The 15,598-nt window shown below is 56.2% G+C and overlaps 2 protein-coding genes across 10 annotated transcripts in view; both read left to right on the top strand.

The window, feature by feature from the left end:
• Positions 1 to 7,935, top strand: part of INTS3 (integrator complex subunit 3) — a 39,018-nt gene extending 31,083 nt beyond the window's left edge. For 8 of the 9 annotated variants that reach the window (XM_022559269.3, XM_089915082.1, XM_089915074.1 and 5 more), the window contains 10 exons: positions 1,468 to 1,621; positions 2,698 to 2,766; positions 3,634 to 3,709; positions 4,162 to 4,275; positions 4,663 to 4,711; positions 5,791 to 5,958; positions 6,295 to 6,395; positions 6,516 to 6,588; positions 6,793 to 6,949; positions 7,066 to 7,935. In XM_022559269.3, the coding sequence (XP_022414977.1) occupies positions 1,468 to 1,621; positions 2,698 to 2,766; positions 3,634 to 3,709; positions 4,162 to 4,275; positions 4,663 to 4,711; positions 5,791 to 5,958; positions 6,295 to 6,395; positions 6,516 to 6,588; positions 6,793 to 6,949; positions 7,066 to 7,143 (1,039 nt within the window). In that variant the 3' untranslated portion in view covers positions 7,144 to 7,935. Of the gene's footprint in view, positions 1 to 1,467; positions 1,622 to 2,697; positions 2,767 to 3,633; positions 3,710 to 4,161; positions 4,276 to 4,662; positions 4,712 to 5,562; positions 5,762 to 5,790; positions 5,959 to 6,294; positions 6,396 to 6,515; positions 6,589 to 6,792; positions 6,950 to 7,065 lie in introns of those variants that run through there. The other variant, XM_089915096.1, reaches the window with a different exon arrangement.
• Positions 7,936 to 9,183: 1,248 nt separating this feature from the next.
• On the top strand, positions 9,184 to 14,168 carry SLC27A3 (solute carrier family 27 member 3). Its single transcript, XM_022559270.3, has 10 exons — positions 9,184 to 10,013; positions 10,360 to 10,569; positions 10,909 to 11,067; positions 11,629 to 11,753; positions 12,029 to 12,223; positions 12,330 to 12,420; positions 12,530 to 12,728; positions 12,977 to 13,074; positions 13,200 to 13,330; positions 13,644 to 14,168. Exons 1-10 carry the CDS (start codon positions 9,365 to 9,367, stop codon positions 13,818 to 13,820), a joined length of 2,034 nt encoding a protein of 677 aa, XP_022414978.3. The 5' UTR covers positions 9,184 to 9,364; the 3' UTR covers positions 13,821 to 14,168.
• The last annotated feature ends 1,430 nt before the right edge of the window (positions 14,169 to 15,598 follow it).

Here is a 15,598-nt window from a genome sequence, read left to right as displayed (position 1 = left end):
TAATAACAGCTTTAACGTGTATAATTCAGTGGTTTTTAGTATATTGACAAAGATGCACAACTGTTACTACTGTCTAATTTAGAACGTTGTCATCACCGCAAGAAGAAACCCCACACCCATTAGCAGTCACTTTCCCATTCTCCCTTTCACCCAGCCCATGCAACACTGATCTGCTTTTCTGTTTCTATAGATTTACTTATTCTGGATAGTTCATATAAATGGAATCATACAGTGTTTGATTTTTCATGACTGGCTTTTTTCACTTAGCCTAACGTTTTCAAGGTTTATCCCTGTTGGTAGTGTGTATCCGTACTTCATTCCTTCTTATGGCTAAACAATCCACTGTATGGATATACCACAATTTATTTACCCATTCACTTGTTGACGGACATTTGGGTTGTTGCCACTTTTTTGTCTGTTGTGAACAGAGCTGCTGTGAACATTCATGTACAACTTTTTGCATGGACAGATGTCTTCAATTTTCCTGAGTATATAGAATTTTTGAGTCCAATGGTAACTGTTTTTAAATTTGTGAGAAACTGCCAAACTGTTTTGCAAAGTGATGCGACCATTTTATGTTCCCACCAGCAGAGTGTGAGCGTTCTAATTTCTCCACATGCACCCCAACACTTGTTGGCTTTTGACTATAGGCAGCCTAATGGGTATGAAGTGGTATCTCATCGTTTTGATTTGCATTTCCCTGATGGCTAGTGATGTTGAGTATCTTTTCATGCGCTTATTGGCCATTTGCATATTTTCTTTGGAAAAATTTCTGTTCAAATCTCTATTTTTTAATTGGGTATTTGTCTTTTTCTTGTGGATTTTTAAGAGTTCTTCAAATATTCTGGATACATGTCCCTTATCAGATGTATGGTTCGCAAATATTTTCTCCCATTCCGTGGGTTGTCTGTTCAGTTTCTTGATGGTATCCTTTGAAACAGAAAAGTTTTAAATGTTGATCAAGTCCACTTTATTTTTTCTTTTGTCACTTGTGCTTTACTCCTATGTGTTTTTCTAAGAGTTGTGTAGTTTCAGTTCTTACATTTAGGCCTGTGACCCATTTTGAGTTAAGTTTTTTGTATATCGTGTGAGGTAGGAGCCTCGGGGTCTCTATGTGTTATTGCCCTGATTGCTCACAGCCCAAAGAGCAGGAGAGAAAGCTTTCTCTAACCTGACCTGAGCCCTCTCTCTCTCTTGTTCTTTACTGTCACCAGATAGTAGCTTCTTCACTAATTGTGGTCTGAGCCCTGTCTGGAACACTGGGGAAAGATGGAGAGAAAGAAGAGTGTCTCCTAATTCCCATAAGTCACCAAGTCCTTGGAGGGAAGGCAGTGGGGGGGCCATGAGAGAGATTAGCCCAGGGCATCTTGGGCAGCAAAGGGATTCTAGAGTGAGGGTCTACTTAGGAGATGTTTGAGACTGTGGGCTGGGGTCAGGCTGCTGGTTGAGGCCCAACTGGTCTTGCAGCAAAGCCGCCGCAGGGAAGATGAACCTGTACGAGTCATTTGCCCAGGCCACCCAGCTGGGCGACCTGCACACCTGCTTAATGATGGACATGAAGGCCTGCCAGGAGGACGACGTGCGACTGCTGTGCCACCTCACACCCTCCATCTACACAGAGGTCAGCACCTCTATCTGTATCCACGGGGATGGGGCAGCAGTGCCGGCGGGCTCACGGGAGACTGCATTATCTCATGGCACACAACCCTGACCCTCCTCTCCCCATCCCTGCTGGCCTCGGTAGGCCCTTTCCTCCCACACCACAGCCGTCCCCTCCTTCTACCTCTCTTTATCAACTTGAAAAATCTCTAAAACCCCCAGAATTCTTGTTGTGTGAGTTGGGGTCTGGGCCTATACACTTGTCTCCTGTGCTTTGGCCCCATCCTCTGGACCCAGGACAGGGCCCCCGACCAGATCCGTGTTCACGTATCCAAAGCCCTCTTGCCGTCTGATGGCTCACCCTCCGATCTCTCTAATGATTCTCAAAGACCAGGGCCTCTGTAGTGGAGACTCACCTTTCATTTCCCTGGTTCACTAAGAGTCTCCTCTAGGAACTGGGACATAGGAGGAGGATCAGCTCTTCCTCCTCTTGATGAAAGTTACCAGGAACAGGGAAATCAGGGCATAACAGGAGGAAGAGTGATGTCAGCCAAAAACTGGAGGGAGGAGGGATGCAGATGCCCAGCTCCCTCCCTGGTGAACTGGCCTCTCCAGAAGGGACCCTGCCTACCCCATACCCTGCACACTCCCCAAATATATACACTCTCTACACCTTCTCGTCTTTGGCAAGAGTTAGTATAGACTGGATTTCTTTGCCGCCAGAGATGCAAATGCTAATTCTGTCACCACTCCACAGAGAGCTAACTAACCACCATGTCCAGTCCCTTTCAGCTCTAGCTTTGTCTCTAGATGGCTCCTCATTCCTTTCCTTACACATGCATGTGCACACACACACACACACACACACACACACACACACACTGTGTGCACACACAGATTTAAAAACTTGGGTTCTTTAAGGATTAAATTCCCAGCTTCATAACTCTTGGATCTTTGTTTAGGGATTTATATTAGGACCCCATGTCTGGCTAGCCCAGCATCCCCTGAGCACGTGGTAGGGAGAGGCGATGAATTATGAGGTGAAAGCTGAGGCGTGCATTTTGGACTTAGGCCCTACTTTCCCTCTTTTTCCTCCAGTTTCCAGATGAGACCTTGCGGAGTGGGGAGCTGCTGAACATGATTGTGGCCGTTATTGACTCAGCACAGGTGAACATAGAGCTGTCATCCCGAGAGGCCTGGGGAAACGGGCTTCTGCCTCCCCCTCGGCCTGCAGACAGGGAGCCTGTGTTCTCAGGCACCCTGCTCCTGGCTGCAGCTCTGTGCACCTTAGGCCCTGGGGGCTGGGAAGGAAAGCGGAGCCCCTGGGAGGCGAGCTGGGGCCATGCCAGTCCTGCTTGGAGTTCCCCTTATTGTCCACATTTTAGGGGCACTCCCGTTCTTCCGGGAAGCCGAGGGGATTGCGTTTTTAAGCTCTCAGTGTGTCTTCCCCTTGGCTCAGAATGAAAATGGTCAGACCATCTCTATTTGACCTTTCTATCATGCATAGGTCCCTACGAGGCTGTAGCTTGGCCTGTGTCCCTTCTCAGGCCTCAACTGGGGTCCCGTTTCTGCTCCTTCTCTCTGCTCATTTGCCCCATTCATAGATGGGGAAGCGTAGCACTCAAGAGCCCTTCCTCCTTTGCTTTTTCCCTACCCACACCTGTAATCCCGCCCCCCATGGCCCTTCCCTCAGCACAGGCTGGGATGGCTCAGAGGCCCAGACTACATCCAAGTAGAGAAGCTGCCTGTTCTCCCTCCGCCATCAGGACACAAGGGGTAGTTTTTCTTAACTGTTTTTGCTCCGAATAGGCCTGTGTTTACCACTGAAGCCAGTTGCTCCTTTGCCAGTCCCCTTCATCCTTCAAAGCCCCTGGCATCCGTCATGTGCCATTTCCTCCCCATTCCTTTAAGACTAGGTTTTCACTTCCTCTGTTTTTTTCCCTGAATGAGCCCTCCTGCTTCTGCTTCCATACTAGCTTCCTGGCCTCTTTTAGAACCAAATGGGTTCTGCCTTCTTCCTCTTCTCCCCCTTAGCTCCAGGAGCTGGTCTGCCATGTGATGATGGGGAACCTGGTCATGTTTCGAAAAGACTCGGTCCTCAATATACTCAGTAAGTGAGCAAAGCCCTTAGGTGCCCAGGGAGAAGAGAGAGGGGTGGCAGCCCTGTGTATTTTCTAGTAACAGGAAAGCTGGTTCCGGGGCTGAGAATGAGATAGAATGTCATTCCACCCTGCCGTGTGGCCTCAGGCAATGTCTGTCTGGATCTGTTTTTTGCTCTGTGAAAGTCCCTTGGCCCTCCAGCCTCAAGGCTGATGGGACTACAGAAGCTGTATGAAGGCTTTGGAACTATGCTTTGTGTGAAAGGGAAAGTTCCTGTAGTCTTAGGATCACTGTCTCCACCCCTATACCACCCCTGCCTGGGTGCTGATAGTGGATTAGCCCTGTCTGTCTGTGTGTGTGTGTGTGTGTGTGTGTGTGTGTGTGTGTGTGAGAGAGAGAGAGAGAGAGAGAGAGAGGGAGATTGAGAATATGAATGAGGGTATCTCTTCTCTGTCTCCTCAGTCCAGAGCCTGGACTGGGAAACCTTTGAGCAGTACTGTGCCTGGCAGCTCTTCCTGGCCCACAACATCCCCCTGGAGACCATAATCCCCATCCTGCAGCACCTCAAGTACAAAGGTGAGTCGGGTTGTGGGTGTGGAACACAGCAGGGAGAGGGCACTCCCAGTCCAGCTGCTGCAAGGCTTAGGCCGCTGAGCTTCTTTCTAGATGAGCCCAGATCCACTGTCCCCCTTCCCACCAAAGTGCCAAGTGCGAAAAGGCAGGCTCCTTGTCAGTCGCTTCTGCCCTTTAGGTGTATCCTGCAGGCCTCCTCTGAGCCAGGTGCTAGACTGGGGCTCAGGTGGCTTGGGATTTTAGAGGAGTGGGTTAGGGGCTTGTTCTTCCTGGTTTCTTGCTGATTATCTTTGCTCTTTGCAGTGGCTGTTGGTTGGGGGATGGGAGAGGTGCCAGGATTTCTTCCCGGAATTTTGCATTCCTCTGAACAGCCTCTCCCCTCCCCCACAGAGCACCCAGAGGCCCTGTCCTGCCTACTGCTTCAGCTCCGAAGAGAGAAGTGAGTTCCACCCTCGGGGGCTCTTTAGTCCTCAATCTCAACATACCAAGAGATGCTGCCATATAAAGGGCTCCTGTCCTGCTCCTTTGGCCGTGTTTTTTCCTATTGTTGACATCTGCTTATTCTACCCTTCCCCCAAAGTGATTTACAAATAAGCAGCTCCCTTGGGATATGGGCTTCCTCTCGACTTTACCCCCCTGCCCACCAGGAGCTGCCCTCAGAGGTGGGGGCCGGACATCCCCGTTTCCTGCTGCCACAGCAGTTCTAATCCCCGGTGGCTCCTGCTCCCCTCCCCCGTGCTCCTGAGGCCACCACGCGGCTAATCCAAGAGGAGGAAGGGTCAGAGTAGGGGGGGTCAGACACCATCCCCTCGCTCAAACTGCGGAAAGCAAGGCCAGCTGGACCCCCGTGCTCCCTGCCAGGGGTGGGGCGGAGAGGGCGAGAAGGCAGAGGCCCCTCGCTCCATCACAGGCACTTTTCCAAAAGCCCCAGATAAATGGGGCCACAGCTGTATATCTTTTCCTTCCTACCTTCTTGCCTTCCTTCCACCTTTTCTCCTCTCTTGGCTGGGAGAGTAGACACGGTCCAGCACTTCCTAAAGGAGGCGGGAAGGTTGGAGGGCTGCGTGGGGGCTGTGGCTTCCCGCCACCTCCCCTGTACCTTCCTAGGGCTAGACACCAGGGTGGCCCACCCACCCAGTGGGGCAGGGGTTGGGGAGCGCGCACACACCACACACTTGTCCTCCTACCTGCCTGGCCCACTTCCTGACTGTCCTGGGCAAAGTGCGGGAGACTTAGTGGGCCTCCCTGCCAACACATGCACGTGCACACACGCACCTTCTACTGTCACAGAAGCTGAAGAGTCCCACTTCTTGTCTCCTGGCTTCCGCAGAGGATGAAACCAGGCATTCCTCGGCCCAAAGAGAAGAAGGAGAGGGATGTGAGAGTAGGAAGCTGCCGCAAGTTGGGGGTGGCGCAGGGATGGGGAGGCCGAGGTCTGGGGAAAAAGCCAGTGGGAGAGCTCCAGGGGCTCCTGTGGCCAGCTGTGTGAGCAGGGCGCCCCGCTCCCCTCGCCCCCAGGCCCAGCGAGGAGATGGTGAAGATGGTGCTGAGCCGGCCCTGCCACCCCGACGACCAGTTCACCACCAGCATCCTGAGGCACTGGTGCATGAAGCACGACGAGCTGCTGGCTGAGCACATCAAGTCCCTGCTCATCAAGAACAACAGCCTCCCGCGCAAGAGGCAGAGGTGGGACCCTCCATGCCAGGGCTGCCCGCTGTCCACAGGCCGGCACCAGGGCCATGCAGTTCGGTCCCTGCCTGGCTTGTGGGCGACATCTAGTGGTGTGAAGCTACCTGGCGTGCAGGACCACTGTGGCCCCTTTGCCTCCTTTCCTAGTGCCCTGTCTTTGGTCCCTGTTCCAGGCACACCTCCCTTACCCTGCCTGGCCCTCCCAGCCCTCCTGTCCCCTTCTCCGTATGGGCTGCCTCTGCGTTAAGGAGGGACCTCAGTGGGGGAGGGTGTCTCATTCTCCTGGAGCCATCACCCCAAGCTCAGACTCTGGCTCTTGTGACTTCCCTGCAGCCTGAGGAGTTCCAGCAGCAAGCTGGCCCAGCTGACTCTGGAGCAGATCCTAGAGCACTTGGACAACCTGCGTCTCAACCTGACCAACACCAAGCAGAACTGTATGCTTTCTGCTCTCTCCGAGTGCATGGCACTGCCCTGGCTCACACCATCCGTGGATCCGGGCGGGGCAGCTCTCAGACACCTCACTGTTCCTCCTTCCCTGTTCTCCCTCCCTCTAGTTTTCAGCCAGACCCCGATTCTGCAGGCTCTGCAGCACGTCCAGGCGAGCTGTGACGAAGCCCACAAGATGAAGTGAGGCTCCTTGCACTTTGGGCCTTGGGAAGTAGTGGAAGAAGGCCTGGGTGAGGGTGGCCTGCTGGGGACACAAACTTAGTGACCAGCAAGACCATGGCGTTGAGAACAAATGGAGACCCTGGCATGGGGTCAGAGAAAAGGATGGGAGGATGGCCATGGGGCCAGGACCCCCACCCTCTGAGAGCCTGTTCTCTCCCTTAGGTTCAGTGATCTCTTCTCCCTGGCCGAGGAATACGAGGACTCTTCCACCAAGCCACCCAAGAGCCGGCGAAAAGCAGCTCTGTCCAGCCCCCGAAGTCGAAAGAATGCCACACAGCCCCCCAATGCTGAGGAAGAGTCAGGCTCCAGCAGTGCCTCGGTGAGACCCCTGGCCGTGCAAGCCATGCACAGGAGGAAAAGGAGAGTTGGGGTGCAGGTAGAGTTGGGGCCAGCCGCTGCCCAGGCTAGTGATTCCCTCCCCTCCATCTCTTCCAGGAGGAAGAAGACACAAAACCAAAGCCCACCAAGCGGAAACGGAAGGGGTCCTCTGCAGTGGGGTCTGACAGTGACTGAGGCCCTGTGTTCCCCATTCCACCCCCAGTTGGACTGCCCTCCCCTCCTTGGTGAATCAGAGGTTAATAGGGGCTGGGGAGATCGTAGGGGCAACACCCTGTCCCCGTCCCAGAGCTCACCCTGGGAGAAGGACGAGCTGCCTCCTTCAGCGCAGCCTGAGAAGCTGCCGTGCAGCCCCCAGTCCCTCCTCCCTCCTCTCTGGGGCCTCCAGCCGCATCACACTGCTGCTCCCACTGATACTGGGGTTCCAGGGTTTCCAGGAAACCAGAGGCTGTACAAAACCTGGACTGTGGTGGAAGTCTTCAGCCTCCTGCCCCCTCCCCCAGCTTCCCCCAAAAGTGTTTCGGTAGAGAAGAGAAATGGCAGAGGGGCAGCTGGCCAGAGAGGCTAGGATGAGAGTGAAAACTGTGTGGGTGCCCCTTCCAGCTTCCCCCTTCGGGTCTTGATTTGCTCTGAACAGGCATTATATAGTTGCCCTGCATACACCAGTATGAAGTGGGCATTTAATCTGTGACATGGTCAAGTCGCCTTTTCCTCTCCATGGGCCAGATGCCACAAGTGTTTGGGAAGGAACCTGAGAGGGAGGCCACAGCCCCACCTGGAGGCTTGTGCTGGCCTGAAGCTGGCACCTCAAGTCGGGCCAGAGCCCAGGGAGTCCCAGAGACATGTTCCACAGAACTGTCAAATGGTCACATTTCCTTGGTCCTGTCTTTGTTTTCTTTCTTTTTTTTGGCAGAGATAATCGCATTTTAAAAGTTGTTTTTAAATGACAATAAAACAAGCCAGAACCTCTTTTGTGCCGGAGTTGCTGCCCCCACTTACCCTGTGCACGTACAGGTGGTCTTGATTTAATGGGCACCCCCCCCCCCTTCACAGCTTCCCCTTCTCTCTTCCTGCCCACCTCCTTCTATGTCTGGAGCAGAAGGCTTGGCTTTACTCCCCCCCCAATCCTTCTTGCTTCTATGCCCCCATCCTTGCTGCCACTGGCTGTGCAGGCCAGGCACTGACCTGGCCAGGCAGAAATTGATGCTGGCACCACCTCCCAAAAGGCTGTTTGTCTTTACCCATCTCTCAAGAAATGAGAGGCTTCCAAAAGCCGGTATTTGTCATACTCTGTGCTTACCAACTACTGGAGGATTAAATGCTTGGGGGTGAGGGAGAGAGTTCAGATACCTGGGAAGAAGGACTCTCTTCCACAGTCTGGCCACTTGCCCATCCATGTGTACCGGCAGAAAAGAGCTCCTTGGCTATGCTTTTGTTCCCCTGCTGTCCTGGGAGGTTGTGAGGGGCAGGCTGAGGAGAGAGGAGTGCAGTTGGGCCGACTGCAGACAGCTCCTCCTGTTCAGCCTGCAAATTTGTCTTTTAAAGAATCCAGGTTCTCCCTTCCCTCAAAGCTGCTACTCCTTCCTTTGAACGTTTCAACTCCCGGAGGCCTCCTTTTTTCCTTCCTCGCTCGTTCCCCAGTTTTCTCTGCCGCAATTAAAACTAGGATGGAAAGCATTAGCTGGCTGGCCCCAGTTATTGTACCTTTGCCCAAGGGGAGGGGCTTCCGCCGTGGCCCCTCCAGAAATCTGACTGTCTGGGCCTCCACCTTTCCCCTACTTCACTCTCGGCTACCACCCCTCTGGGGTTGCTGCTGCTCCTGGCGGCTGGAGGGAGGGCATAGCTCCGGCTTTCGTGCGGGGACTTGGAGCACCATGTGGGCAAGGGGCCGAGTTCTTCAGTCTCTTTTGGGAGAGCAGTGCCACCCTCCTGTCACGGGTGAAAACGGGAAGAAAGGGAAAGATGGACTTGGATCCTAGTGCCCTGGCTCTCTGGCCGGGGGTCCAAAGTCCAGCCAGATGTCTAGACCTCCCTTGAGGAGAAAACCTAAAACGGACCCGATCCTGGGATTAAGGGAAGGCGTGAGCACCGCCCAGGACCTGGTAGGGTGCGGGCTGCGAGTCGTCCGGGAGGGAGCGCGCCTAGGGCGGAGCGTAGCTGTGGGGAGGGCCGGGCGTGCGGGGCCGCCCCCCACTAGTACTCCTCCCGGGCCTCTGCTCTCCGCCCGTGGGGAGGGAGGTGGGGGTCTGGGTGGGAAGAGGCGTGTGCCAGCGCGCGCGCTCCCGGGAAGGAGAGGTCTCAGCACTAGAACCAGCGGCCCCAGGTTTTCAGAAGGGAGTATCTGGGCAGTCTGCGAGCGGCTGGGGCCAGACGGGGCCGAGTCGAGGAAGCGGGCACGATGGCCGCCCTCCTGCTGCTACCCCTGCTGCTGCTGCCGCTGCTGCTGCTGAAGCTGCGCCTGTGGCCGCAGTTGCGCTGGCTCGCGGCAGACTTGGCCTTCTCGGTGCGCGCCCTACGCTGCAAACGGGCCCTTCGAGCGCGTGCCCTGGCCGCGGCTGCCGCAGACCCGGAAGGTCCAGAGGGGGGCTGCAGCCTGGCCTGGCGCCTCGCGCAGCTGGCCCGGCAGCGCCCCGCGCACACCTTTCTCATTCACGGCGCGCAACGCTTTAGCTACGCGGAGGCCGAGCGCCAGAGCAACCGGGCTGCGCGCGCCTTCCTGCGCGCGCGAGGCTGGGACGGGGGACCCGGCGGCGGCGACAGCGGCGCGGGGGGCGCCGGGGAAGGCGAGCGGGCGGTGCACGGCGTACGAGACGCGGCGGCCGGAAGCGGAGCTGCGCGGCCCGTGCGGGAAGGCGATGGCGCGGCCCCTCTGGCACCTGGGGCCATCGTGGCGCTGTTGCTCCCCGCTTGCCCAGAGTTCCTGTGGCTCTGGTTCGGGCTGGCCAAGGCCGGCCTGCGTGTGGCCTTTGTGCCCACCGCTCTGCGCCGGGGTCCCCTACTGCACTGTCTCCGCAGCTGCGGCGCCCGCGCGCTCGTGCTGGCGCCAGGTAAGGCTGGAGCGCTCGACCGACGGGCGCGGGGCCAGCCACAGAAAGGGGCGTGTCGGGGGGGCGCAAAGAAGGAGTGGGCTGGGAAGGAGGCCAGGGGTTCGGAAAGGGTGAGGAGACGGGTCTCTGGGTTCGCGAAGGGATAAAGCTGGGTCTCTGGTTTCCCAAGGATTTCCAAAGACTTGGGCTCCAGGTCCCAGACCCATGATGGCACGTCCGTACCGTACTCTTCAGCCTCACTCGGGAGCTCTGCGAGGTGGGGGTGGGGGAACAAATGGGGTAAAGTGTGGGGAAGGCTTCTGGGTAGCGGTAGAGCTGTGGAGCTATGCTTTCCCGCCCCATCCAGAGTTCCTGGAGTCCCTGGAGCCTGACCTGCCAGCCCTGAGAGCCATGGGGCTCCACCTGTGGGCTGCAGGCTCTGAAACCCATCCTGCTGGAATCACCGATTTTCTGGCTGAGGCCGCCGCTGAAGTGGATGGGCCAGTGCCCGGGTACCTGTCTGCCCCCCAGAACATAATGGACACGTGCCTGTATATCTTCACCTCTGGCACCACAGGTGAGGGCTGGACACGATATTTACCTCCAAGAAACTGAAGACAAGGAAGGCAGGGGCCTGGGAACAGGAACTGTGACCTCCTCAGCTCCTAGTCCACTTCTCCAAAGCCCCCAGAGAGGAGGCTGATTCCAGCGGCCATATTTCCTGTCTCGCCAACCCTCCCACCCCTCTTCATTTCTCCACCTCTCCGAACTTAACCACATTTCTAGGACGGCCTGGCCTGCCTTCTTCTTAGTTTCAGCCTTGCCTCTGCCGCTTTCTGTGGGAAACCCAACAGGGCCAAAGGGGGAGACAAGGCTTGGAGCTCGGACCCTTCCCCTGATCTCCCCCTCCCCCCAGGCCTCCCCAAGGCTGCTCGGATCAGTCATCTGAAGGTCCTGCAATGCCAAGGATTCTACCAGCTGTGCGGCGCCCACCAGGAGGATGTGATCTACCTTGCCCTCCCACTCTACCACATGTCTGGCTCCCTGTTGGGCATCGTGGGGTGCTTGGGCATTGGTCAGTCTCCCCCACCCCAACCCCCCATTCAGCCCCCCGGCAGATGTTCAGGCCAGCAAACATTTATTAAGTACCTACTGTGGTGTGCTCACTTGGGGACGCTTCCTGAGGCCTTCAGGGTAGAGAATCCAGAGGAAGGAGGCAGGGCCTCCTCTCCAGGAGCTCCTGGTTCAATGCAGAAGCGTCACCCGCATAGACCTACAGGCTGAGCAACTAGGGCAGCCATGCAGTTCACAGAACTCCAGGCGCCAGGGGAGGGGAGGGCTGTGAGTGTCAGCGCAGGAAGAGGCAAATGGAGAAGAGGGTCGTGGCTTGGGGGCAGGGTTCAGACGATGGACTGCTTGGGGATGGGAAGTAGAGAGAGGGCATTAACGGTGGGAAAGGTTGAGGGCCAACTTGGCCTTTGGAAAGTGTGAATGTCACAGCCAGGCTTTTCCGCGGAACTACAGTACAGTGAAGGCTGATGCCTGAGAAGGAGGGGGTCAGGACTCCTCACCCCCCCACCCCCCAGCTCTTAACCTCACCTCCTTCCTTCCTCCTCACCCTCTCTGATTCTGGCAGGGGCCACAGTGGTGCTGAAGTCCAAGTTCTCAGCTGGTCAGTTCTGGGAGGACTGCCAGCAGCACGGGGTGACGGTGTTCCAGTACATCGGGGAATTATGTCGATACCTTGTGAACCAACCCCCGGTGCGTGGGCACAGATCCTGGGCAGAGCCACGAAGGCAGGGAGATGGGCACTTGGCAGGGGACACTGAAATGGTTGTCTGGGAGTTGGAGGGAGAGGAAGCAAGAAGAAAATGGAAAGGGAGGGTAAGGAGCCTGGGCTGGTAGGATTCTGGTGCTTAGGGCACCTCAAGGAGGTCACAGTGGAAGTGGTGCAAGGAGAGTGGGAGACAGGGCTGCACCTGGGGGAGCTGGCATCTTGGTGTTGAAGCTCCTGCCCCTCCCCCCACTTGTCTCAGAGCAAGGCAGAACATGGACATAAGGTCCGGCTGGTGGTGGGCAGCGGGCTGCGACCAGACACCTGGGAGCGCTTTGTGAGGCGCTTCGGGCCCCTGCAGGTGCTGGAGACGTACGGACTGACAGAGGGCAACGTGGCCACTTTCAACTACACAGGACAGCGGGGTGCTGTGGGGCGCGCCTCCTGGCTTTACAAGGTGAGTTACAGGAGGAAACTGGAGAACCTGTGGAACGTCGGGGGGCTGCTGGGGAGGGGGCTCGTGCAACTGAAATGACCCAGTGCCTGGGTCTCCCTTCCCCCAGCATGTCTTCCCCTTCTCTTTGATTCGCTATGATGTCACCACAGGGGAGCCGATTCGGAACACGCAGGGGCTCTGTGTGGCCACATCTCCAGGTTTGTGTCCAGGCGGGGTGGGTAGGGGTGGTGGAGCTGGCTGGCAGAGGAGGACTGGACTTGGAGAGTGTGGTGGGCGGCGGCCCCCTGACCCCAGTGACTCTACCAGGTGAGCCAGGGCTGCTGGTGGCCCCCGTGAACCAGCAGTCACCGTTCCTGGGCTATGCTGGGGGGCCAGAGCTGGCCCGGGGAAAGCTGCTGAAGGATGTCTTCCAGCCTGGGGATGTTTTCTTCAACACTGGGGACCTGTTGGTCTGCGACGACCAAGGCTTTCTTCGCTTCCACGATCGTACTGGAGACACCTTCAGGTATCTGCCCCTAACTCTCTGATTTCTGTCCTGGGCATCCCATCTCTGTGACCCAAACCCTCTAAACCTCCACTCCCTAATCTGCCCCAACCCAGCTTCTCACCTAAGCTCTCATCTCCAACCTCCTAAACACGTCTTCCCCAAGACCTTCTGGCACCTCGCCCTCATCCCTGACCTCTTTCTCTCCCCACCAATCTCATTAGGCCCAGACCCCTGACTCCCAGTTTCCAATTTCTGCTGTCTGGCAGGTGGAAGGGGGAGAATGTGGCCACGACCGAGGTGGCTGAGGCCTTGGAGGCCCTGGATTTTCTTCAGGAGGTGAACGTCTACGGAGTCACTGTGCCAGGTGCCCAGCCATGGGGCGGCGGGGACCCGGCCCACCACCCTGAAGTGGTATTACTTGGGCGCAGGGAGCATGAGGCCTTGTGGTGGTCAGCTACCACGGCTGACCCTGCCCCCCACGCCCACCAGGGCACGAAGGCAGGGCTGGGATGGCAGCCCTGGTTCTGCGTCCCCCCCACTCTTTGGACCTTGTGCAGCTCTACGTCCATGTTTCCGAGAACTTGCCACCTTATGCCCGGCCTCGATTCCTAAGGCTTCAGGTAACCAGCCACTCCTGCCCTGACCCTTTACCTCACCCCGTATATCTGCAGCAGTCAGTGGCTCCCAAACCCCACAAAGGGACCCCCACGTAATACATTCTGTGAAGAGAAGGAACAGTTCCTTCCCAGACACATGCTTTTCACCCCCTCCAGGCCTGGCCCCTTCTCTTCCCTGTCACCCCCTCCCCTAAACCCTGACTTCATCCCCCCCTTCCCCCAGACCTGCCCCTTAACGAAACTCAGGCGATTTCCCTGAGCCACTGGGGCAGAATACCCCTTCCTTCAGCCCCCTTTGACCCCTCCCCCTCCCCAGGAGTCACTGGCCACCACAGAGACCTTCAAGCAGCAGAAGGTTCGGATGGCAAAGGAGGGCTTTGACCCAAGCGCACTGTCTGACCCCCTCTACATTCTGGACCAGGCTGGGGGCGCCTACCTGCCCCTCACACCTGCCCGGTACAGTGCCCTCCTGGCCGGGGACCTTCGCATCTGAGAGCCTCCACACCAGTGTGCCTGAGGGAGGGACTTTGTGGGGTGGGGTTATTGCAGGTGTACCAGCCGCCGTCAGGGATCTCTTCTATACCAGGTTTGTAATCTTTATTTTGTAATAAATGTGGCCAGAGCCCATCTGGCTCTGTCTTTCTCATCTACAATATTCGCTTCCCTGTCTGTCTGTGGAACTGCTTTTCCCGCAGACATTTTCACCCGCCCGGAGCCACAGGCGCTCCTGCCCTGACCATGTGGCCTGAGCTCAGTGTCTGGACCTCAGTGTTTTTCCTCTCAGGTGACCCCGTGTGATCCTTGTCCTTGGAAAACCCCTGATGACTGATGTCTGTCTGTGCTTGTGGATATCCTGTCCCAGTTTCACTCCCTGAGTGCAGGGCCCCCACTGCTCTCTCTGGGGAGCCGGAGGACCCAAGGGATTGGTTCAAATGGCCGAAGTGGACAGAGGCACAAATGCTACCCCTGTGGACAGCCAAAACATCTCCACAGACTCACGTGTGGTTGGGGCCTGGGGAAGGGTCTCAACCGGGCAAAACAGAGGTTTGATTTTGAGTTAAAGGAACCTCCCTCTCCCCTCACTGGCTGGCTTTGATAAGCCAGCCAGTGAGGGGGAAGGGTGCGGCCACTCAGCCCCCCAACTCAAATGTTCCCGATTTTACCCACTCTTAGTTCTATATTCCCAGAAGTAGCAGCCCAGGGTGGGGCCCCTCAGGTTCTGGGGAGATTTTGACTGAGGCCCGTCTTGGAGCTGGGCTCAGAGTGCATGTATGCGTGTGGTGGCAGAGGGATGGGGGAATCAAAAGGGAAAAGTCCTGTCCTTGGCCCCTAAAGGAGGCGTCAAAAAAGTTAGTCAGGGGCTTCCCTGGTGGCGCATTGGTTGAAAGTCTGCCTGCCGATGCAGGGGATGCGGGTTCATGCCCTGGTCCAGGAGGATCCCACATGCTGCGGAGCGGCTGGGCCCGTGAGCCATGGCCGCTGGGCCTGCGCGTCTGCAAAAAAAAAAAAAAGTTAATCATCAGGGAGTTCCCTGGTGGTCTAGTGGTTAGGATTTGCGCTTTCACTGCTGTGGCCTGGGTTCAATCCCTGGTTGGGGAACTGAGATCCCGAAAGCTGTGTGGCCAAAAAGAAAAAGAAAAAAATTTTTTAAATAAATAAATAAAACTATGATTCAAGATAGATAAAAAAAAAAAAAAAAGTTAATCATCTAAAAGCTTGCAATGCTGAAACTGCTGCTTGTCTTAGAACTAAAACCCCCTCCCCCTGTTTTAAGCTGTGGGTCCTCAAAAAATTCTACTACGTTCCCTTGGGTTATCTTTCCCCTTCCAACCCCTCTCCCCAACCTGAGAGGCCTGGGGACGCACCCCATCACCAATTTTGGGTCCTTATGGCTAACCCTTCTGTTCCAAAACATACACCTTGTCCCACCCTCCACCAACAAACCCAGTTCGGCGTCACCAACAGACTAGAGGCACACACAATCCCTGTTTCATTTGGTCGAAATCTGTGCTGTACAATATAGTAGCCGCCAGCTGCATGTGCCCAGTGAGCGCTTGAAATGTGGCTGGTCTGCAGCGAGATGTGCCGTGAGTGTGAAATGCACACCGGGTTTTAAAGACTTAGCATCAAAAATAAAATAAATTTCAGGGAATTCCCTGGCGGTCCAGTGGTTAGGACTCGGCACTTTCACTGCTGAGGCCCAGGTTCTCAATCCCTGGTTGGGGAACTAAGTTCCCGCAAGCCACTCAGCCAAAAAATAAAAGAAAAAAT

Source organism: Delphinapterus leucas, chromosome 1 (assembly GCF_059928025.1).
Source record: "Delphinapterus leucas isolate spDelLeu-1000000601 "Yukka" chromosome 1, BTC_Dleu_Yukka2, whole genome shotgun sequence".
Classification (NCBI taxonomy): Eukaryota; Metazoa; Chordata; class Mammalia; order Artiodactyla; family Monodontidae; genus Delphinapterus; species Delphinapterus leucas.
This window is presented reverse-complemented; position numbering and strand designations above follow the sequence as displayed.